Genomic DNA, 19,909 nt, shown 5'->3' on the forward strand with positions numbered 1-19,909 from the left:
CCTATGATCATTGTAGCTTTTCATGCAATCTGAGTCGATAATTGTTACAAATTACCAAAAAAATTACAAGTGTAATTTTGACTAGCTCCAATTTTAGTTGAGGACGTTTGACACAATGCTCATACTTTCACTTAAGTATCATTTTCCTGTACCTTCTCACTTCTGGAACTGGCAGGAACTAAACTGAAAAAAATGTTTAAAGTATTTAAAATATCAAGACAATAAAATGCAGTGAATGTTTATTTGGTTTTGTATTTAGCACACATGCTGTTCAAAAGAACTATTTTGAAACACTGCTCAACATGTATTTTTAACTGTAAGCATAGATCATCTTTGTCCAGTGTAAAACTACCATATACACAGGTCATTCTGTACTTGTCTTTACTGTAGCTCATCTGTTGCATTATGTCAGCTCCCCTCTACCTCAAACATAGCAGAATCTTGTTTAGCCTAAAACATCAATATTTAAGTGTATAATGTACATGTGCAGTAAGGTTTTGATCAGTATGTGTGATCAGTAAGTCAATTCACATTAAAGTGATGCTTCAGTGAGCTAGAAAAGTCTTAGTTGTTAAATATGTTTGTTCTCGATTCCTCCTGTCCTCATTTCCTGTTCTTGCATCCTTTCCTCGCCTCCTCGGAGTGAGGAGCTGAGACACAAGGAAGGGAAAGAAGCACCTGTAGTTTCCACGCGCAGTTTCATCCGTGTCAGTGTCTGGCCACAGCAATGCTGTTATTTTTGATTGGTGGACAGTTTCACAACCAAGCATTCACACTGTAGTGCCTAAAAACCTGTAACACTGCTCCACCTGATACACTCACAGCAGCACCATACCCAGTATCATGCCAATACCATGTCAGTGTGTCTGTTGTGCTGAGAATAGTCCAAACTATATAGTAACAGATGGGGTACGGTCAGTAATTCTTTACCTGGTGTACATTCACACATACTTTGATTATACTGTGCTACGGCAAATCTGAAACATAAGACACTGAGGAAAGACAAACGGTTCTCTGCCATGACCAGTCCATAAAACAATGTATTAAAATCAGTTCAGTGCCTTTGAGGATGAGAGAAAAGTTCATCTATGCATCTCTGCAGGTTTTCCACCCTCTCAGGATACTCCTTGATCTTCTTTTTGATGTAGGTTGCTGTCTCTTCCCGAGCTTGCTGGTAAGACGCTGTGTTGGAAAGCAAGGTGCCAAGCAGCTCCTGGTTGGCCTCTACTGACATGCCCAAGAGAAAACGCAGGAAGAGGTCATAGTTGCCATTTTGGGCTTGTAATGCTTTGTCTACAGCACTCTTGTGCAGATAGACGAGATCCACTTTTGAGCCTGGGAACATTTTAAACTTTGGACCTTCCAGAACGTTCTTCTTGTGTTTCTTGAAAGAAAGGAAGACGTAAAGAGCTGCTAAGTACTCCTGCATCGTTGGATGAATGAAGCAGTCCACTTTCTCCTGATACATCATAAATTTCTCACGGTAGAACTGTGTGCACAGGCCTGCGGTGACCACGGCATCTTCAGCTCCCAGACCATACTCTTTCCAGTGCTCTTTCTCAATCCTGAACACACCCTTCTCAAGTAGCTGGAAGGCCATCTTCCCAAGCTTCAAGAAGAAATCCGTGTCTTGTGACAGCAGTTTCTGGCCTCGCATCATTATATGCAAGTGCAGCAGTTTGGTGTAGAAATGGGTAAGAGCTTTGGGAAATTCTCCACTTTGAAGTTCCCTCTCAAGCACTTTGCGCACCACCCAGCAGAACAGCGGCACATGGCACATGATATAGAGCGTCTTGCAGGACTTGATGTGAGAAACGACTCTTTCTGCAAGCTCCTTCTCAGGGATGGTCTTCCTGAAGTAGGCTTCTCTCTGTTCATTTGAAAACCCACGAACCTCTAATAACTGGTGGATGCATTCTGCAGGAATCAGGTTGATAGCTACAGGTCGAGTGGTCACCCACACATAGGCAGAGTACAACAGGTTTCCCCTGATCAGGTTGGCGATTAAAACGTTCATTTTTGCTGGCTCGTTGTGATCACACCAATACGCAATGTTGCGAAAGTCAATGGGGGTAGCGTACTCGTCCAAGCCGTCACAGATGAACATCACCTGGCAGCCTTCAAACTCAAGGTTATCTACTTCTTTCATCTCTGGATAGAGTCTGCAGATTAAATCCATGAAGCCTATTGTTTCCTCTGTCACCTGGTTCAATTCCTTGAACGGCAGAGGGAGCAGAAAAAAGATGTCTTGGTGTGATTTGCCTTCCACCCAGTCTAAGATAAACCTCTGAACTAGAAATGATTTGCCAATCCCTGGACTTCCTTTAGTTATCACTGTCCTTATGTGCCTCCTCACAACAACTCCAGGATCAAATATTTCCGTGAAGGATAGCAGGCTTTTCTTGCCTCGCCCATCCTCTTGCAGCTCCTGTATCTGCCTAAACTCGTGCTCGCTGTTCACTGCAGCATTGCCACCTTCTGTAATATAAAGGTCTGTGCACACATTCTCGAAAAGTTTTTGTTGTCCTTGCTGGATCAGGCCTTCATAGACATGCTGATACTTCCTTCTCAGTGTCTTTTTCAACTCATAACGGACTTCATCTGTATGGGAGAATGAGAAAGCAACATCAGGCTTGTTTTTACAAATCTTATTAAAAACAAGGACAGAGGAGGATAGCATAGGAGCTTAGAACAAGTGAAGCTTAAACACTGGTATGTAACTGGTATCAGCATTATCCTTAAAGGTAGGGTTTTTAAGTCAAAACATTTTTGTAATATTTAGTTAAGTTCTCCTCACAGTATAGCAATATTTGCAATAATAATAAAGGCAGCATTAATAAAATATCTGTTCTGAGGAGAAACTTTGGTTTCTGTGTCACACCAGTCTGTGTAAATGGATTAAAAATACAAAACACTGATGATGTGGACCACCAATCTGACCAATCAGGACAAAGAGGTGTCTACTTGCCTGTCAGTTTTGTACTAGCAATCAGGCTTTCACAAAAACATTGACTGGAGCATATTTGGATTTTGAATATCAGAATTTAGTTTTAGCTAATTTCTATCAAACTCTGATTATACCTTTAAATGACTGCATTTGGCTATCTAAGTAATATTTTATTATACTTCTTTTTAATAAATAACACATAGCTAGTCATTTTCACTTTCATTTGTCATAGTCAATAAAACCTCCAACATATGCCATTATTATTATTATTATTGCAAACATTAGAAAATTACCATTAATATTTGGATTACTCTGAATGCTATAGTTACTATATTATAATGCAAGCAATGAGATATAGTGAGCCTAATATAGTGAGCCTAACATCCTAATTGGGAGCTTACTGAAAGTACTCAGCCATTTCAGAGTGAAACAGAAACACTTTTGTTTCTAAATTCGCGTGGATATTTTGAAATAATTATGATTATTTCAGTAGCGTTTATGATGCTTACTTCTCTTGCACAGTCCCTGCAGGTGCTCTGCAATGTTTTTTAAGTTCATGTCATTCAGGAGCACCAGTGTGATCTTCAGAGACACCTCTAAGCCACAGATCTCCAACATTGTATCCACGACACCTATAATGTCCAAGCTGTCAAGCCGATCTCGAAAGCGCTCTGGGTAGCGTTCCCACAGGACTCTCTTAAAGCGTTTGAAATGCTCTTCTGCAAGTTGCCTCAGGCTGTTACAGAGGACCTGAAAATGGACAAGAGTTTACTTTGGCAAATGTCAGAAACATTGTTTGGCTCAATAATAATTTGACTATATTACGGTAAATTAATAAAGGTGTTGCATATTGTAATGACAATGTGAGATGCACTAACTTAAGACTAATGTATATAATTTTAATGTGTCTCTAACCTGAATGTTTTTGGTTTTCGATTTTTGATTTTCACTAAAGAGATCAGGTGATGTAAGAGAAATGCAATCGAGGTTTTGCTTTTCAGTGTGCTACATTTTCTGCATGTCACTAATGAAAACCAATAACATTTGTGTATTGTATTTCATAGTTTTCATCAGTGTGATTGCTTTTTTTTGGCACGGAATCTCCATAGTTTTGTGGTCCTAATCTAATGACATCGCCATGCGCGCACACACACAATGGTTCTCTTGGGTTGTAAAGTTGGGAGCATTTAGTTATCACAGACCCCTACAGTGTGTTTCTTGCAGAATCTCATATTGCCATAAGAATTAAAACATAACTCATCATCTAACAGGAAAGTTCACACACAAACATGAAGTTGTGACGAGATGTTTCTCACCTTAAAAGTGAAATCAACAGTCAGGGCAGGGTGCCGCTTCTCCTTAGGATCAATTAATAACTCTGGCTTTAAAGGAGGAGCTTCACTTGGTTCTTCTTGTGGCCTGGGTTTGAAAAAATATACATTAGTTTTAACCTGGAGATAGACTGCACAAAGAGAACAACAGCAAAATTAAATGTACATAGCCAAACAGCTGCCCTCACATTTCTTCTTGTTTGGGCTCTTCTTCTGGCTTCTCATCACAGGAAGAAGAGCCACAGCTTGAAGCTGAAGAGTCCCGTCTGTGCAGCAGGATCCTACACTGATTATCAGCCCCTGCTCCTGAAAAATCATCGCTGTGCATTGATTCATAGCTGGGAGCAGGTGATGCGGCTCGCTCCACATCATAGCTGTGGAAAGGAAACATAAGCATGATACCATCCAAACATCAGGTGTTCTCTACTATTTAATTATAAATATTATATGTAGAGTATTATATGAGTATTATAAATCCTTTTTAGATTAAAGGATATTTCTGTTTATATAACCTAAGCCATTTTAGGAACAAAATTATTTTATTGCATTTTATTAGTTAATCATTTACACTGTGTATAAACTTGTATATCTGTAAATGTTAAATCACATAATATATGTTAATCACATGTAGTAAAACATCCTGGATAGATAGGTGCGGCTCTCCAGCTCACATCAGAAATGTTAGTGATGCGAATTAAGAGAGCAGGTTCAGTCGACTCACCGCCGGTAAAGCCTGACTGAGTTACGCTTACACAAGCTGAAATTCCCAACAACCAAACACTAATCACCAATGTTTCCCATGACCAATCACTGATCACCGATGTTTCCTATGACCAATCACTGATCACCAATGTTTCCAACAACCAATCACTGATCACCAATGTTTCCCATGACCAATCCCTGATCACCATTGTTTTTCCCAACCATGCACTTTGTTCTTCACTTTAAACTCCTTGTGACTATATTTACAAGTAATAAAATTGAGTTACTTTATCCATTATTGTTTCCTTTGTGTCTGTTTCCCAAATACTCACTACCACTGCTTCATTTTCTCTGGGCTCTTGATAGAAAATGATAGTATTTTGTAAACACAAATAGTTTGTGATGCAAAGATGACTTCTTACTATAAGAAAAAAGTATTTTATTCTTTTCTACAGACCCCAGAAATTATTCCTTGGTGGTTTGATATGCAAATGATCATGACGGACCAAAGAATATGCAAATAAGTATACGACATCACCTGGAGACTTCTAGCGAGTTTTTGAGCTCGCATTACTTTCCCCTGAAAAGAGCTGGCGGTACTGTTGTAAAGACAGACCCTGTAGTAATGATTGAATGATGTACCTCTCTGTGGCTGATTCCCACTCCATGGCTCGGAGCGGCAGCTCTCTGTGGACTGCCACATCTTCCTCCTCTTCCTCAGCCTCACTGCCGAATGCTGAAGCTCCGTAGCCGAAAGGCACGCTGTTATCCGACATGGCGTCTTCATCCTCCATTTTACAACACCGTGTCAGCCTTGACTGAACTGTGGTGTACCTTAGTGGAGCAAAATGAGACGTGACAGAATCATTTGTGGACAGAAAAGAACAGCAAGTAACATTGTGTCATATCACAGGTTTCTCCTGTCACAGAACAACGCGCTGCCATTTTCACTTCCGGGTCACAACAAACACCAGCGACACCATAGAGGAAACATTCTATCCGTGTTACACTATTCTATTTAGCACATCAATATTTTCATACAACAAATTAATTTTTTTTCTGGAGCGTTTAGCAAACTAGTTGCTCGGAAATACTCACACCCCTGGTGACTTTTTCGCAGAAGTGCTGTTAAACTATCTTTTAAACTAGTTCTGACTTTAAAATCGGCTTGATAGGAAATCTAGTTCTCTATCGTTCTTGTTACTTTAAATATTCTATCTCAGTAATAACTGTACAAGATTTAAATAATATAATTCAAAATAGAAACAATGTTTGTACATGATCTACGCTACCTGAGCTGACAACTTTCGGTTTCAGCCTGCAGGGTTGCCAGATCAGCATGAAACATCCATCCCAACGCAAAACCTGACCAAACTCTCCCTGCTGAATGAATGAATGAATTTCAAATGGTTTCCACTACAAATACCGTTACAAACCATCAGCTACCATCAAAGCCATTAAAACCATTAACATTACCACTATTGGTATCCACTAGACATAATATGCCACCAAAAGAAGGCAACAAATTACCAGTAGAGACACACAGGAACCATTACAGTTTCCATTAAAACCAATACAATCCCCATTATATCCATTAAAATGATAAATTCTATGAAGGTTTCTATTGTTTTTTTCAGTAGGGCTGTATTTAGCAGGGGTGGAAAAAGCACTGACTGAGAAATTATACTTAAGTGAAAGTATAGACTAGGTTTTAGGTTTTAGATTAGAAAGATTAGATTAGGTTTTGCTGTAAATTGATCTATTTAATTAGATGCATTAAACTGGAATGTAAATAAAATGAGTACAGCTGTAAACAGAGCGTACAGCGATCAGCTGGACCTTCCAGATTTCTTAGTACTTAGAAGGTCTAAACAAATGTAAGGAGTAAAAATTTGTAATTACGTAATTTAGTAAGAGTACATGTATTCAATTTCAATAACAATCAATAAAGTATAAATATGCCAATAATAATAATAATAATAATAATACTAATAATAATAATAATAATAATATTTAAGTATAGAAACAAAGCACAATTACTCATGTATTTTTTCTTACCTGGTATTAAGCTTTCATATCATTCATTCGTTCTGTTCCAAACGGATCTTACAAACCCCTACAAAGGGAGCCTTCAGAGGGCACATGATCATTTCAGAATGGACCTCAGCCTTGCCTTAAAACACCTCCAGTGCAATTCTGAGTTGAATCCAGGAGAACCTGGCAACACTTGTGGGCGGGGTCTTATTTTTCTTCTTCGCTTTATGGCAGTTTTACTCCTAAGGAACATCACCGCCGCCTGCTGTACACGTTTATATTACACATAGGTGAAAAATGATTGGGACTTGTAGTACTAATGTTGCACAAATTATCTAAAGTTAACAAATGTTGACAAACAGTCCAGTACTCTTACATTCAGTACTTCCATGCCTTTATTTAAATATGCCATACGACGGTGGTGTTTTATTATGTAGACATGCAAGATGAATAGTGAATTCAATTAAACTCAAATGGAATTTATAAAACCAATACAGACTATTTAGGAAAAGTACTAATAAATTGATTATAGCTTAATTTTTAATGTATTAATAACTTGATTATAGCTTAATTTTTAATGTAGCTCACCTAAAAAAAAAACAAAAAAAAACCCAGAAAGTTAGTTTTAAAAATGCATATTGTCTTAAAAACGTGTAAGCCGACGTAACCTGTTCATAATGTAAATGAACCTACTGAAGAACTGGTCTGAACAATATACACCTACTGTGCACTGGAATGGATAAATTTAAAAAATGAGTAAAATAATGTTTCCTAAAGATGATGTCCATGACCTAATGTTAGCCATGATTCAATGGCTATGACTTATGGCCTTGTGTTGAATTTCTGATTGTATTAGTACAACAAATCCACAGTGCAGTCACTGTCAAGGCTGTTCATTCAGGCTACACTAGAGCTCATTTATACTCCGGCTCTGCACACACTACATTATAGCTTTGTGTGCTGAACCTCTTTTACACTTGAATGCTATGTACTATTGTATTATTGTAAGTATTATTTTGCATTTTATAACCATCTGCCCTTAGACCTGCATTTCAGGAAAATTGGATGTTTTCAACATAAAACATTGAAATTCTTGTCTAATAAAACATTGAAATTTTTGTCCAATATGGGGTCCAACTTGTTCAGTGCCTTAGGAAATACATAATATCTGATTATATATCCTACACATCAAAAAATCATACCTACAAGTTTATGTTTCCGGAGGCCATGAGAAGTTCATATGTTTAAATGAATATGCAGTTATGATTTCTGAGTGATCAATTGGCATTATTAACATGTAACATGTATTTTTAGAAAAATGTCTTTTTTTTTTTTGGTCTGAAGGAAGGTCTCTAGAGGATTATTTCATATATATAATTATTATATAATTACATCAAGACTGTGACTGTCACCAGCCAGAGATAACATAGCATCTGATATCATGACAGAAACTTAATGCAACATCTTGGGTCATTTTGTCAGATAGAAAAGAGACAGCGTCTATATTAAGCCATCTGATTTAAAAGCAAATAAATGATATGAGATGTAATCTAATGGTTGACTGGGTTGTCAGATTGATATCATTTTAGATATCATAATATGGCTTCTCTGAAGATAAAGGTTTAAAAGAAAAGAAGGCCATGCTCTGCTCATGGGCTCTTGAAGGTCATGTTTTTGATTTGGTTGATACAGAAGAGGGGGAGAGACATGAGCAATGATTATTAATTTAATCAATGATATTAATCAATCATTAATCAGTTTATTTATTTTATTCCTTCTAGCACCTTCAGACCCTGTGTCCATTAAATTGGACACATTGTGAAAACTGCATTATATCAGTATGTACAGATTTAATAACATGTACAGAATTACAGATACTATATCATACTCTTCTAAACTTTATATACTCTTCTCTGTTCTGGCACCAAGGTGGTGGAATGAACTTCCCCTAGATGTCCGAACAGCTGAGTCACTGGCAGTCTTCAAACGACGGCTAAAGACTTACCTCTTCATAAAATACTTAAATTAGCACTTTCACCAAAAAAAAAAAAAAAACCTCCCCAACAGAGTTTTGGACTGATGGTATTCCTAGTTTGTGACCTACCGAGCCAATATCAGAATGTATTTTTGATAGACTTCAAAGCACTATTGTAAGTCGCTCTGGATAAGGGCGTCTGCCAAATGCCATAAATGTAAATGTAAATATCATGTAGACTCTTGCTGCAGTCCGTTCTGAAGTGATGAACTCTATTTTGAGCTGTTTTTTTATGCTGGTTGAAAAAAAAACTGTCTGTGGCAACAGGCAGGCTTTAGCTGTAGGTCTATAATTGTAGGTCAAGTGTAAGTGAGAATCATTATACGTATATAGTAAATTGTATTAAATTGCAAATTAAAGTAAATAAAATGGCTGAAAGTAGTGTTGTGGTAAATAAGCTCTTTGATGTTAGATTCATTTTTTTAATTCTACCTCAGATTAAAGCCCTATATGTATTTATTTTCATTTATTTATTTATTGCTTCTGTATGTTTGCTTCAGTACCATTTAATTGGTGATAGCATGATGAAGTTTATGTTTATTGGGTATATTAAACTGAGGGACATATTCTTGTTCATATAAGTGTCATTGATGGCGCGACAATGAAACAGCTTCAGTTTTATAGTTTTATGACCTTATAGTGTGTTTCAAATGGCTTCAGAGTTCTCATTTTTCTGGATTTTCTGAAAAGTGGAGTCTTCAGAAGTAGTAGGGCTTACCATGATCATTTAAGAACTGTGAGTCTGAATCACTTCCTTCATGTGCGCACACACACACACACACACACACACACCACAGATGGTGAAAAAGCCAGGGGTGAATTGTGAAAGACTGATTAGGGGCACAGGTCTTAAACCTTTTCCTCCCCCACCAATCCCTTTCTCCTCAAAAGCCTCTCTTCAATTCTTCAGTGCTCCAAGACTAGTAAAGATCAAAACTTCTGTTAGCAACACGCACTCTAAATCCCCTCATAAGCAGTGGATATTCTGTATATCTGACTCCCCAGACATAATTCAACTGGTTCCTTTGAAAACTGAACTGAACTGATAGTGAGATTTCCTGCAGGGGAATGCGCATTAAAGATGTAGGCATGTTGGTGCTTTGTTGTCGTTAATCCAAGCTAAAATTCTTCCCAGCATATGCCTGAACCAGCATGATGTGGCAGCTGTGCAATAACAAAAAAAAGTAGCAAACAAAATAAAACACAGCAACCAGACTGGCTAGGATTAAGCCTACAAAGACTACGATTATTTATACTAGTTATGTAAGAAATAAAAACCCAACAAAGTCTCCCTATATTAGAAAATATGTTGAATGTTTCTTGGTTCATTTTCTTTTGAGATGTTTTCTTACTTGGACAATGTCCATGCAAATGTTATCTTACTATCATTACTAAATAATCTATCTTTATTTTTATTTATTATATTTTTATTATACAAACTTATTTTGATTTTATTTAGATTTCCAGCTTTCCTGTCCTGCCCACTGCTGTCCCACATATCAACAGGCCACTCTTATATAATTGTTGTTATGGTTACATCATGGAGAGTGATATCTTGCTGTGTTTTTCTCACTTTTAGATAAAATGTTTGTCTGTAAATAGCATCTCGAGCAGTACTTTATGAGTGTGCAAAACATCTTGGCTATAGATTTTCCTACTAAGCTGTCATACCACTTGCAATCAGTTTTGAAAAGTAACACAGTTGTTTCAAGCCCATGGATTCACTATAACTGAGCTCACAGTAGCTCAGTAAATACCCATATTGTATTGGAGCTTTCATTAGTCTTATTATATTTTAATCAGATTTTAATGATCATAACATGCTAAATTTGTCTACAAGATTTTCCTTTAAAAAAAAAAACTTGGCATCTGTATGTTTACGTCAACATACAAGGCAGATTGTCTTTGTCTAAGAAGAAAAACCTTTTATTATTTTCACTATCTGAAGTAAAAAGCTTTTTTATGTTATATTAATGTGCAGGACTTCTTTTAGAGGTCTAGTACACTTACTCACTTTCTGTAACCACTGGTCAGGGTCACGGTGGATCCTGAGCCAATCCCAGGAGCACTGGGCATGAGGCAGGAATACACCCTGTATGGGGCATGGACACGCATTCACACATTCATTCACACCTAGGGGCTTCAATCCACCAATCCACACAATGGCATGTTTTTTAGGAGGTGGGAAGAAACCTGAGAACCCAGAGGATATCCACACTGACATGCGGAGAACATGCACAGACAGTAACTGTAGCTCTACAGGTCTAGAGGTCTAGAACTGTCATACAATTCTTGCAGTCTTGAGACGCTGATACATCATCTTTGCATAGAGCTGCTTTGTTACCACAGCTCTTGTGGATTAGAAATGAAATATATACTGTGTGGTTTGATACACACACGTGTATATATATTACGTGTATGACTTGGGGTACAGGGCAGGGCACATCCTGGACAGACTGGCAACCCATTGCAGGGCACAATCGTGCACACATTCAAACATACATTCATACACTATGGACAATTTGGAAATGCCAATCGGCCTACAACGCATGTCTTTTAAATGGGGGAGGAAACCAGAGTACCCGGAGGAAACCCTGTAAGCATGCGGAGGAGATGTAAGCTCCGGGCACACAGGGCAGAGGCACGATTTGAACCCCCAACCCCTGAGGTGCGAGGCAACAGTGCTAAGCCACCATGCCCCAATATATATGTATATATATGTGTGTGTCTATCTATCTATCTATCTATCTATCTATATATATATATGTGCGTGTGTGTGTGTGTGTGTGTGTGTCTGTATATACGTGTGTGTGTGGGTGTATATATATATATATAAATATATATATATATATATATATATATATATATATATATATATATATATATATATATATATCATAATAATTAATAGTTGTTGGAACTCCAGGATTGGGTAGTGCACAGCTCTGAGCAGAATGATCTGTGTGATCCTCTTTGTTCGTCCATATGACATGACAAGACGAGCGATGCGCGAAATCCAAAGGAGAGCGGGAAAGACGGAAGACGGGAGGCGCGCTGTTTACTCCTGCTGACGGCTCCAGTCCACATCCAGCGACGTGATGTTGACGTAGTTTAGCCCACAGTGCGCGAGCTGGAGAGCTGCGGCTCTGCAAAGAACCCCGACTAGAAGAGGAGAACCTTAAGCTCAGGAGAAATCAAGCCAGCATTTGGACTCTATGAAACGGACAAGTGCGGAGGAATGCGCTGAACCGGAGAGATTTCCTCTCTCACACACACACACACACACGCACGCACGCAGGGATGATTTGGACTTGACAGAGCCTCATCGCTTTTCTCTAAGTACTCTGCTTGTACACATCACGAATGGAGCATGCACTAGACGATCAGAATGCAGTGATCAGATCGGAGATTTAAGTAGCACAGAATTGCGCATCTGAGTGATCCGAGTCGCTCCCTTTGCGCCTTTGTTTGGCACTGACCGCAAAAACTTCCACTACGATGGCTTTGGCCATGGAACCTGTAAGCAAGTGGACAACGAGCCAGGTGGTGGACTGGATGAAAGGTAAGGGACTGGGAGATTAATAAAAAATAATAATAATAATAATAATAATAATAATAACATGGAAGGACTGCTTTGTAATCTGATGTGCGTATAATTTTTCACACCCAGATGCGCATTTAACGCACGGTCGAAATCCGGTAGTGTTTACAGTTTGAAACACTGACGCAATGCCTGAAACACATGGTGGCACATAGCTATGACTTCAGCTGATATTATTTCACAGACTGCAAAAAAAAAAAAAAAAAAATGTGTACGTGTATTATGCTGTTGGTATAGCATTCTAAAGCAAGGGTAGCTGGCAAACCATTACAAGCACGAGAGCATAATAACATAATACTTATTATTATTATCTAAATAATAACAAAATGAACCGAGTGGTCATGTCGTGACGTCACACAGAATGAGCAATGACGTGGTCACGTGCTGACTAAACATTTGGTCTGCTAGTCCATCCAAAATAGACAGAGACTTGTTCAGTGTGTATTAAGCAGAAATTAGCTTGGGTTACTGTCTGTGTCTAGTTTTGCATGTTCTGCCTGTGACCACCACTGTAGGTTTCCTCCAGGTTCCTCCAGCCCCCAAAAAAACATGCCAGGAGATGAGTTGGCTATGCTAAATTGCCCTTAGGCGTGAATGAGTGTGCGAGTGTGGGTGTGCAAGGCACCCTGTGATGGACTGGCGTCCCATTCAGGGTGTATTTCCGCCTCACATCAATGTTCCATGGATCACCATCGGATTCACCGTAACCCTGATCAGGATAAAGTGCTTACTGAAAGTGAATGAATAGATTTGAATTTTAAACACATCAAGCCACCAGAGTTGAATATGCCTAGGGTTTAGTTCCTAGGGTTTAGTTAGGACACCAGTAGTAGGCTACCCTTTTAGCAGTGAGACACAACAATGGACATGAAGACAGAAACTAGTTAGTGATCATTTCTAGTACAAATAGTTTAGTTTGTAGTCCAAAAGCTGGAACACTTTGCTGCAACATCACTCTTGTCTTTCTGATCATTCCCTCTTGGTCACTTTCACACTAGTGCCTGTTGCTATGACTGACTTTTGTGAATAAACTGGATCAATATCTTAATCCTGTCAGAGAAGATTCTCACACTAATGCCTGGCTTGGCTGCTATATAGCCTTTTTGGATCAGCCTATGCTCTGTGTGAGACTGCAAGTGTATCTCGATGATTAAAATTGTTCAGTTAACTTATTTAACAATAATAATGGTTTATAGATATAGATATAGACTTGCTTGCTATCATTCTCAGTGGCCTGTATTCTCAGAGTGAACAAAGAGTAGGTGAAAGTCAGTGCACTTTTAGTTATGCAAATTCTTTCTAAAAATCTTTCCTACATTGAAATTGTTTAGCCTGTGCTTGTGTCAGAGTAAGTCTGCAGTCTTTGACTGGCTAAACAAGGGACAAATAGCAGGTCAAATCCGGCCTGCCTAACAAGATTATATTGCCAGTCAATGAAATGGGATTTTTTTAAAACTATTCACTGACAATTTAAAGCATTTAAAAACAGACTGTGTATATAACAAATCAGAAGGCCTATATAGTGTCAGGAGATTGACATTCAAATGTGAATGCTGAGATAGAAATTTGCACAAACCTGGCCTGTCATCTACCTTAAAGGTACAGTCTGTAATGTTTAAAAGTGTTACAACAGAAAAATGTTCACCCTGTTGTCAGGAAATCGCAAGTTCGAATTGTGACAATGACAGAGCCATCCATTTCTAGGAGTCCTAGAGAGTATGATTTCTCTCTTTCGTGTCAGTCAGAGTATCACTAACCAATCATGCGTTTCTCTGAGCTCATGTATGTGGAAGATTGCAGTTAACGCTTTCCTCGAAGTGTTTTCAGCTGTTCTGAGATGTAGTATGAGCGGCATGTGTTGGCTGGGTTCTTGTGTTTTTGTGGAAGCATGTGCTAGTCTTCAGTCTCCCTCATTGGTAGCTGTCGTGTGATAAGGGAGAGCTAATGTTTCTATAATTTCTTCAGAAATATTGTTCTGAGTTGTTTCGTTTTTCAGGCACTATTTTAACAGAGGTAATAAGGGGCAGGTTGGTCATTGTTTTCGTTGCTATAGTCATTTGCTTTGTAAGCAGCAAAGGGCTCAAAATTGTCTTGACAACAGATGGCTCAAAAATTACAAACAGCTTACTGAATTGCCAACCTTTGAGAGTTGATAGTATTAGACCTAAAGCCTTACTCACTGCATTAATGTGGTTATATACAGTATATACTTTATCCTGTGCATGCTTACACACATCTACAGAGCTGCCATGGTAGAATCCTCTCAGTTTGGTTTCATGCTTTTGATATAGAATCCAATTGCTCTTACAAAATGCATCTGTGTCAAGTTGACTGCTCTGGGAAAACATGACCAGTGTCTGGTCTGCTTATTGTCATCTGTAGAGGATGAAGGAAGAATATGCAAGTTAGCATGCTTCTCAGCAGATATATGTGTGTGTCTGTGTGTGTGTGTATAGAGACAGAGTGTCTATTCGGAAGCCCCTATGGTGAGGCAGGCTGTCAGTAGAGTCTTATCAATGGTTGGTGTACCAGTGAATACACACACACTATACGCCATGTATATACTTGAACACATTGCCATATAGTATACTCATAGGATTTCTGACCTATTGTAACCTCAAGCTCATGTGAACTGCTACCGATGCCTTCAGATGAACTGTAATGTTGCAATAAACTTCAACAGACTTCATAATAATACTTTATATAATACCCTGGAATATTTTATATATGTACTGCTCTAGTACTGGTGTGGGATTTCCAATGCTGTGTTTAGCTGCTGTCAGTGCTGCTTTGATAGTGACTTTTTACTTTGTGTTCACCCAAAAATTAAGAATCTATATAACATATTCTTTATTTAAATACAACAGCAAATCTGTCAGTAAAGTTTATCACAGAAACTGTTCAACTTGCTTTGTTGTTAGCATTATTGTTTTTATCATATCTCAACACGTGATTCAGTTAGCATAGCCAGCTATGCTATGCATCAGCAGCAAACTAGCTTACTGAAGTTGTACATGTACACCTACCACAAAAACACTTACCTGTATCATAAAAACATTTAAAATAGGCTTATTACATTTAGACTACTACAAAGATTATATACAATATATTTTTAAAAAGTGTATTATAAACTGGGAACTTTGCTTTCTTAGTTTTGCACTGGGACTGGGAAGCTAATGTTGCTAACAAGTAGTGGAAGTTTCTGTCAATGTAAATCTTTTTTGCTATAATGACACAGACTTTGATTACTTAGCTCCTACCTACTGTTTCACAAAATCATTTAAAATTATTAGTAGGCTTAACAGTGTCTAAAGCAGATGTATGAGGAACTGGGTATGCATTCACAAAAAATATTTTGGTTAGATGAGTCTCGATTACATCTTGGCTACATTTCCCTCATAGCTCCAGTGCAAAACTAAAGGCGCATACATCAAACACCAAACAACTCTATTAAAGGAAACAATTATATAAATTTATTTTGACCAAAATATTCTTTTAATGTCTTTTTCATTTTTATGTTTCATGTCTTCTTGTGTTTTTATTTCAGTTTATTTCTTTGTCATTAAGAATGAGGGCTTGTCCTAAACATGGGTATCCCCACACTTACATGAATGAAATTAAATGAAAACATGTGAAAAGTTCTCTCTGTTCAACATGCTTCCTCATTGATAATCCTATTCACTATGTCTTTTGACAGCTGGCTTTGCTGCTATGCATGTTGAGTGCATAATCAGCTCATATACAATGCTTCAGCCATGCCCAAAGGGTGTGTTGTAATGCTGCTCACATGCCCTAGATATCTGGGATATTTTGAGGAAGATGAATGAGCGTGGAAGCAAATGTGCATCTTTAATTATTGGTGAAATTCTGTTAGGGTTCACCATCTGTTCTAGCGCTGATTTCAGCCAAAATGGTGATGGAATTTGATCTGCTACAACATCTCGTGTGCCATCATGCTTAGCTCATTCTGTGCCTTAATGACTGATTTCTGACTGTCTCACTCGTCAGTGTGGTTCCTGTACATCGGTCTTTCACATCACACCTAACTGTCTGTGTAGTATCTTAGAAAATGGTGATTACTAGTATTACCAGGCAACAGATCTGGCTAGTTTTCCTTTTTCTTCATTTCTGTTTAAAATTTTCTGGCCCTGAAAATAGCTCCACCCCCTGATGGAACAGAGCTGCTGAAAATAGCTCTGCCCCTTCTCCTAGTTTTCAGGAAAGGCAAAGGCTTTGATAGCATTTTAATTGTAATTTGCCCCATAGGCAGCAGAGGCCTCTAAAAAAATTACAAGCTGCTTCTTTAAGGCTTTCAATAATGTCACAATTAGAAGGAGATCATGCTAGCCACAAGGCTTGCTACATTAATTTATCTGTTGTCTGTGTTAAATGCTCTCTTGAGATCTAATTACAGGGAACATTAAACCCCTGTGACCCCTAGAAGGCAGGTGAAAGAAAGAGTTTAAAGTGAAATGACAGAGGAAATAAGAGTGCAGACGGGGGGAGTAAAAGATTAAAAAGACGCTGTAGTTCTGTATACAGATATACCACCAACAAAGTTAAGCTTCAGTGTGACTCATTGCATTGTTATTGTTGTTTGACTTAAATAAATCCCTTCAGCACAACTGGGAACAGAAAATCAGTGAAATGGCAATGGGCTCAGAAAATCAGAGACAGCCTTCAGTACACACTTCAGCGTATGAATAGTAATAAGCACATCATCACTGCAAGCTCAAATCTCTGCAGATTCATTTCTGTGTGATCTCACAAAACAAGAAACTGATGCACGGCATGGTCTCACACTCTCTGGCACTAAGTGCATCACAATTAGCATGCTGCTGCTCCATCATTAGCATACAGCTTTATGGTGATGCCCTAAGGGGTCACAGAAGGCCAAACAGCAGGTTTTGCAAAGCCAGAGAGGCCCATGACCTCCACACAAAAAGCTCAATTATGTCTTTCTCTTAGCTGGCCCCCTGGAATTCTGGGTAGAACAAAGGAGATAAAGCTAGAAAACCATGATGTTAATAGCAAGTAGTCCAGTGTGTATTCACTGCTTTCATGCTATACCTAGTCAGTTTATAAAGAAGTATGGGAATTCTCCTGATTCCTGCTGAATTTTCCTGATTCCTACAGTAATGTGCTCCAGATTGACTACAGAGAATTTTCTTTTTCTTAAAAGTCATTTGTGTAATTGACCATAAGTATCCACCATAATTGCTCGACACTCTGAGAGATCATTCTCCCAATCTGATTGGTCAGAAGGTGTTGATTAATTTTCTTCATACCACAGCACGGTTGAATGTGACTGGTCAGTAGGTGTACATTATTTATTGTATAACAGCACAGGTAGTTCCGGCTGTAACCGGAATGACAGGTTAATATTACTGCACTTGTTCTAACACGTTATTGTTTTTATAGTAAGAGCTCATACACAGGGACTTGTACAGCGGATGCTTCAGATATTCAAAGACTAAGAATAAACAGATAAAAATGTGTGGTTGTTTAACAAAGTAATTCTTATAATTGTTGATGTGATGAAGTTTTTTTTAGGAGACATTTATTTAACATTTATGGAAGGAGTCTCGGTTGTAAGCACTCTCAGTCTCGGTTATGCTTTCCAGTTTCTAGGTAAAATGACAGGCTGCACTTTGTGTGTGTGTGTGTGTGTGTTTGTGTGTGTGTGTGTGTGTGAGAGAGAGAGAGAGAGAGAGAGAGATGTGGTGTGGGAATGTTTTTTGCAGCTATAGCATAAAGGGAACAGGATCTAACTTGTCTCTCAGACGTTCCGCAACATCAAATCTAACTATAAATCATTAAAGTGTATGATGTGTGGTTCATTAATAATTGGCAAATCACTGTGGTATAAGCAGAATAACACGACAGACTGTGCCGTTATATGAAAATAATGAACTTACCCCCTGCATGCATTATTTTCGTATAACAGCATGGTCTGTCGTGTCTTATTCCTTACATAACAGCAGCTCTGACAGCAGTGCCAGCTGTAATTCAAATCACAGGTTTATATTAATGCACTTGTCCATTTCTATAATAACAACTTAGGGGACAAACAAAAGTTCCTAATTACAGGGACTTTTGTTTGGCGGATGTTTGACATAATCTAAAGCTAATAATAAACTGATTAAAATGTGTTGTTTTTTAGTAAAGGAAAACAACTAATCATGGATATGCATATCAAGCATATCAATTATTAGATGTTTTTCTTTGTTAAAAAAAACACATTTTTAATCAGGAAATTTTCTGTAAGGAGATGTTTAATTAACATTTATTAAAGGAGTCTCTGGTGTCAGCTTTTTGTAACAGTCAGTTAGTTTTCCACCACAGGAAATTTTCAGGACTTTGTACTTTCTGATTTCTCTGTAACATGGCAGGCTGCAGTTTTTTTGTCTTACAAACTTCAAAAGAGATAAAATATAGAGGCTGGTCAGTGAAGGTCCAGAAACCTTTTCAGCTCTTGATCCAGAGTAGGTACTTATCTGCAGACCAGGAAGTATTTGGGCAGACCTACTGATCATCGCAGATCAAGTTGCTTGCTTAGCTATCAAGCAATTACTAAACCTTGGAGAGACACAAACTGTAAAGTATAACATGTCTGAAACATAAGTCAGGGGTGAGACAGAAACATTGTTTTGTACATGCTTCCTCTTACACAAATATTGTATACTTTTTAAAATCTTAAAACAAATTACATTTTAATCTGGCTACACAGTTAAAAATAAAAGTTAATCCCCCCCTGTGCAACTAGTCAACAGCTCCCCTCATTCTGCAACATGGGAGTGTCTGTGTTGTGATCTCAGTCTGGCTAACAACTTGCCATACACTTTTGTTCAAAATTACATTTGTCCAGGTGCTCAACCTATGGATGTGTACAATGCCCTGCTATTCATGGAATGTCAGTTTTTCCCCGTGGGGACTTATAGTCTCACAGCAAAGCAACAACAATAAAGAACAACAGAACATCAGGCTCAACTTCCTCCATGTTTCTGTGCTTTTGCTTGGTGCTTAAATTGATGTATCCATTGCAGAGTATGTGTCATGCATTAACTGACACATCCAGAAACTGTTCAGTTTTTGTATAGTTCATTTCAGTTCCTTAAAAGGTTCTGAAACCTCTGTGATAACACACTTTCTCCTTCACTGACTCACCAGCTTACTCGTCTTTGACTTCAGATGGGTGCTCATTATGTGTCTTCAAAAAGAGATTAATGATTTAGTTTAACACACTACACTCTTCTAAG

General features: G+C 38.2%; 2 protein-coding genes across 7 annotated transcripts in view; one reads left to right on the forward strand and one right to left on the reverse strand.

Annotated features, from left to right (window-relative positions):
* Window positions 1-227: 227 nt before the first annotated feature.
* On the reverse strand, window positions 228-6,376 carry nlrc3l1 (NLR family, CARD domain containing 3-like 1). 2 transcript variants are annotated; one of them, XM_026938703.3, is made up of 6 exons: window positions 6,273-6,376; window positions 5,623-5,814; window positions 4,467-4,652; window positions 4,264-4,366; window positions 3,457-3,697; window positions 228-2,601 (listed from the first exon to the last, which is right to left on the reverse strand). In XM_026938703.3, the coding sequence occupies exons 1-6, from the start codon at window positions 6,326-6,328 to the stop codon at window positions 1,055-1,057; spliced, it is 2,325 nt and encodes a 774-aa protein (XP_026794504.3). In that variant the 5' UTR covers window positions 6,329-6,376; the 3' UTR covers window positions 228-1,054. The 2 variants fall into 2 exon arrangements, with proteins under 2 accessions (XP_026794504.3, XP_026794505.2); XM_026938704.3 differs by lacking the exon at window positions 6,273-6,376 and adding an exon at window positions 6,079-6,266.
* A 5,667-nt stretch (window positions 6,377-12,043) lies between these two features.
* cnksr2b (connector enhancer of kinase suppressor of Ras 2b) overlaps window positions 12,044-19,909 on the forward strand; it is a 47,163-nt gene continuing 39,297 nt past the window's right edge. For 3 of the 5 annotated variants that reach the window (XM_026938903.3, XM_053240135.1, XM_026938904.3), the window contains exon 1: window positions 12,044-12,611. In XM_026938903.3, the coding sequence (XP_026794704.3) occupies window positions 12,548-12,611 (64 nt within the window). In that variant the 5' untranslated portion in view covers window positions 12,044-12,547. The remainder of the gene's footprint in view (window positions 12,612-19,909) is intronic. The other 2 variants (XM_026938905.3, XM_026938906.3) reach the window with 1 other exon arrangement.

The sequence above is a fragment of the Pangasianodon hypophthalmus genome, chromosome 15 (assembly GCF_027358585.1).
Source record: "Pangasianodon hypophthalmus isolate fPanHyp1 chromosome 15, fPanHyp1.pri, whole genome shotgun sequence".
Lineage (NCBI taxonomy): Eukaryota > Metazoa > Chordata > Actinopteri > Siluriformes > Pangasiidae > Pangasianodon > Pangasianodon hypophthalmus.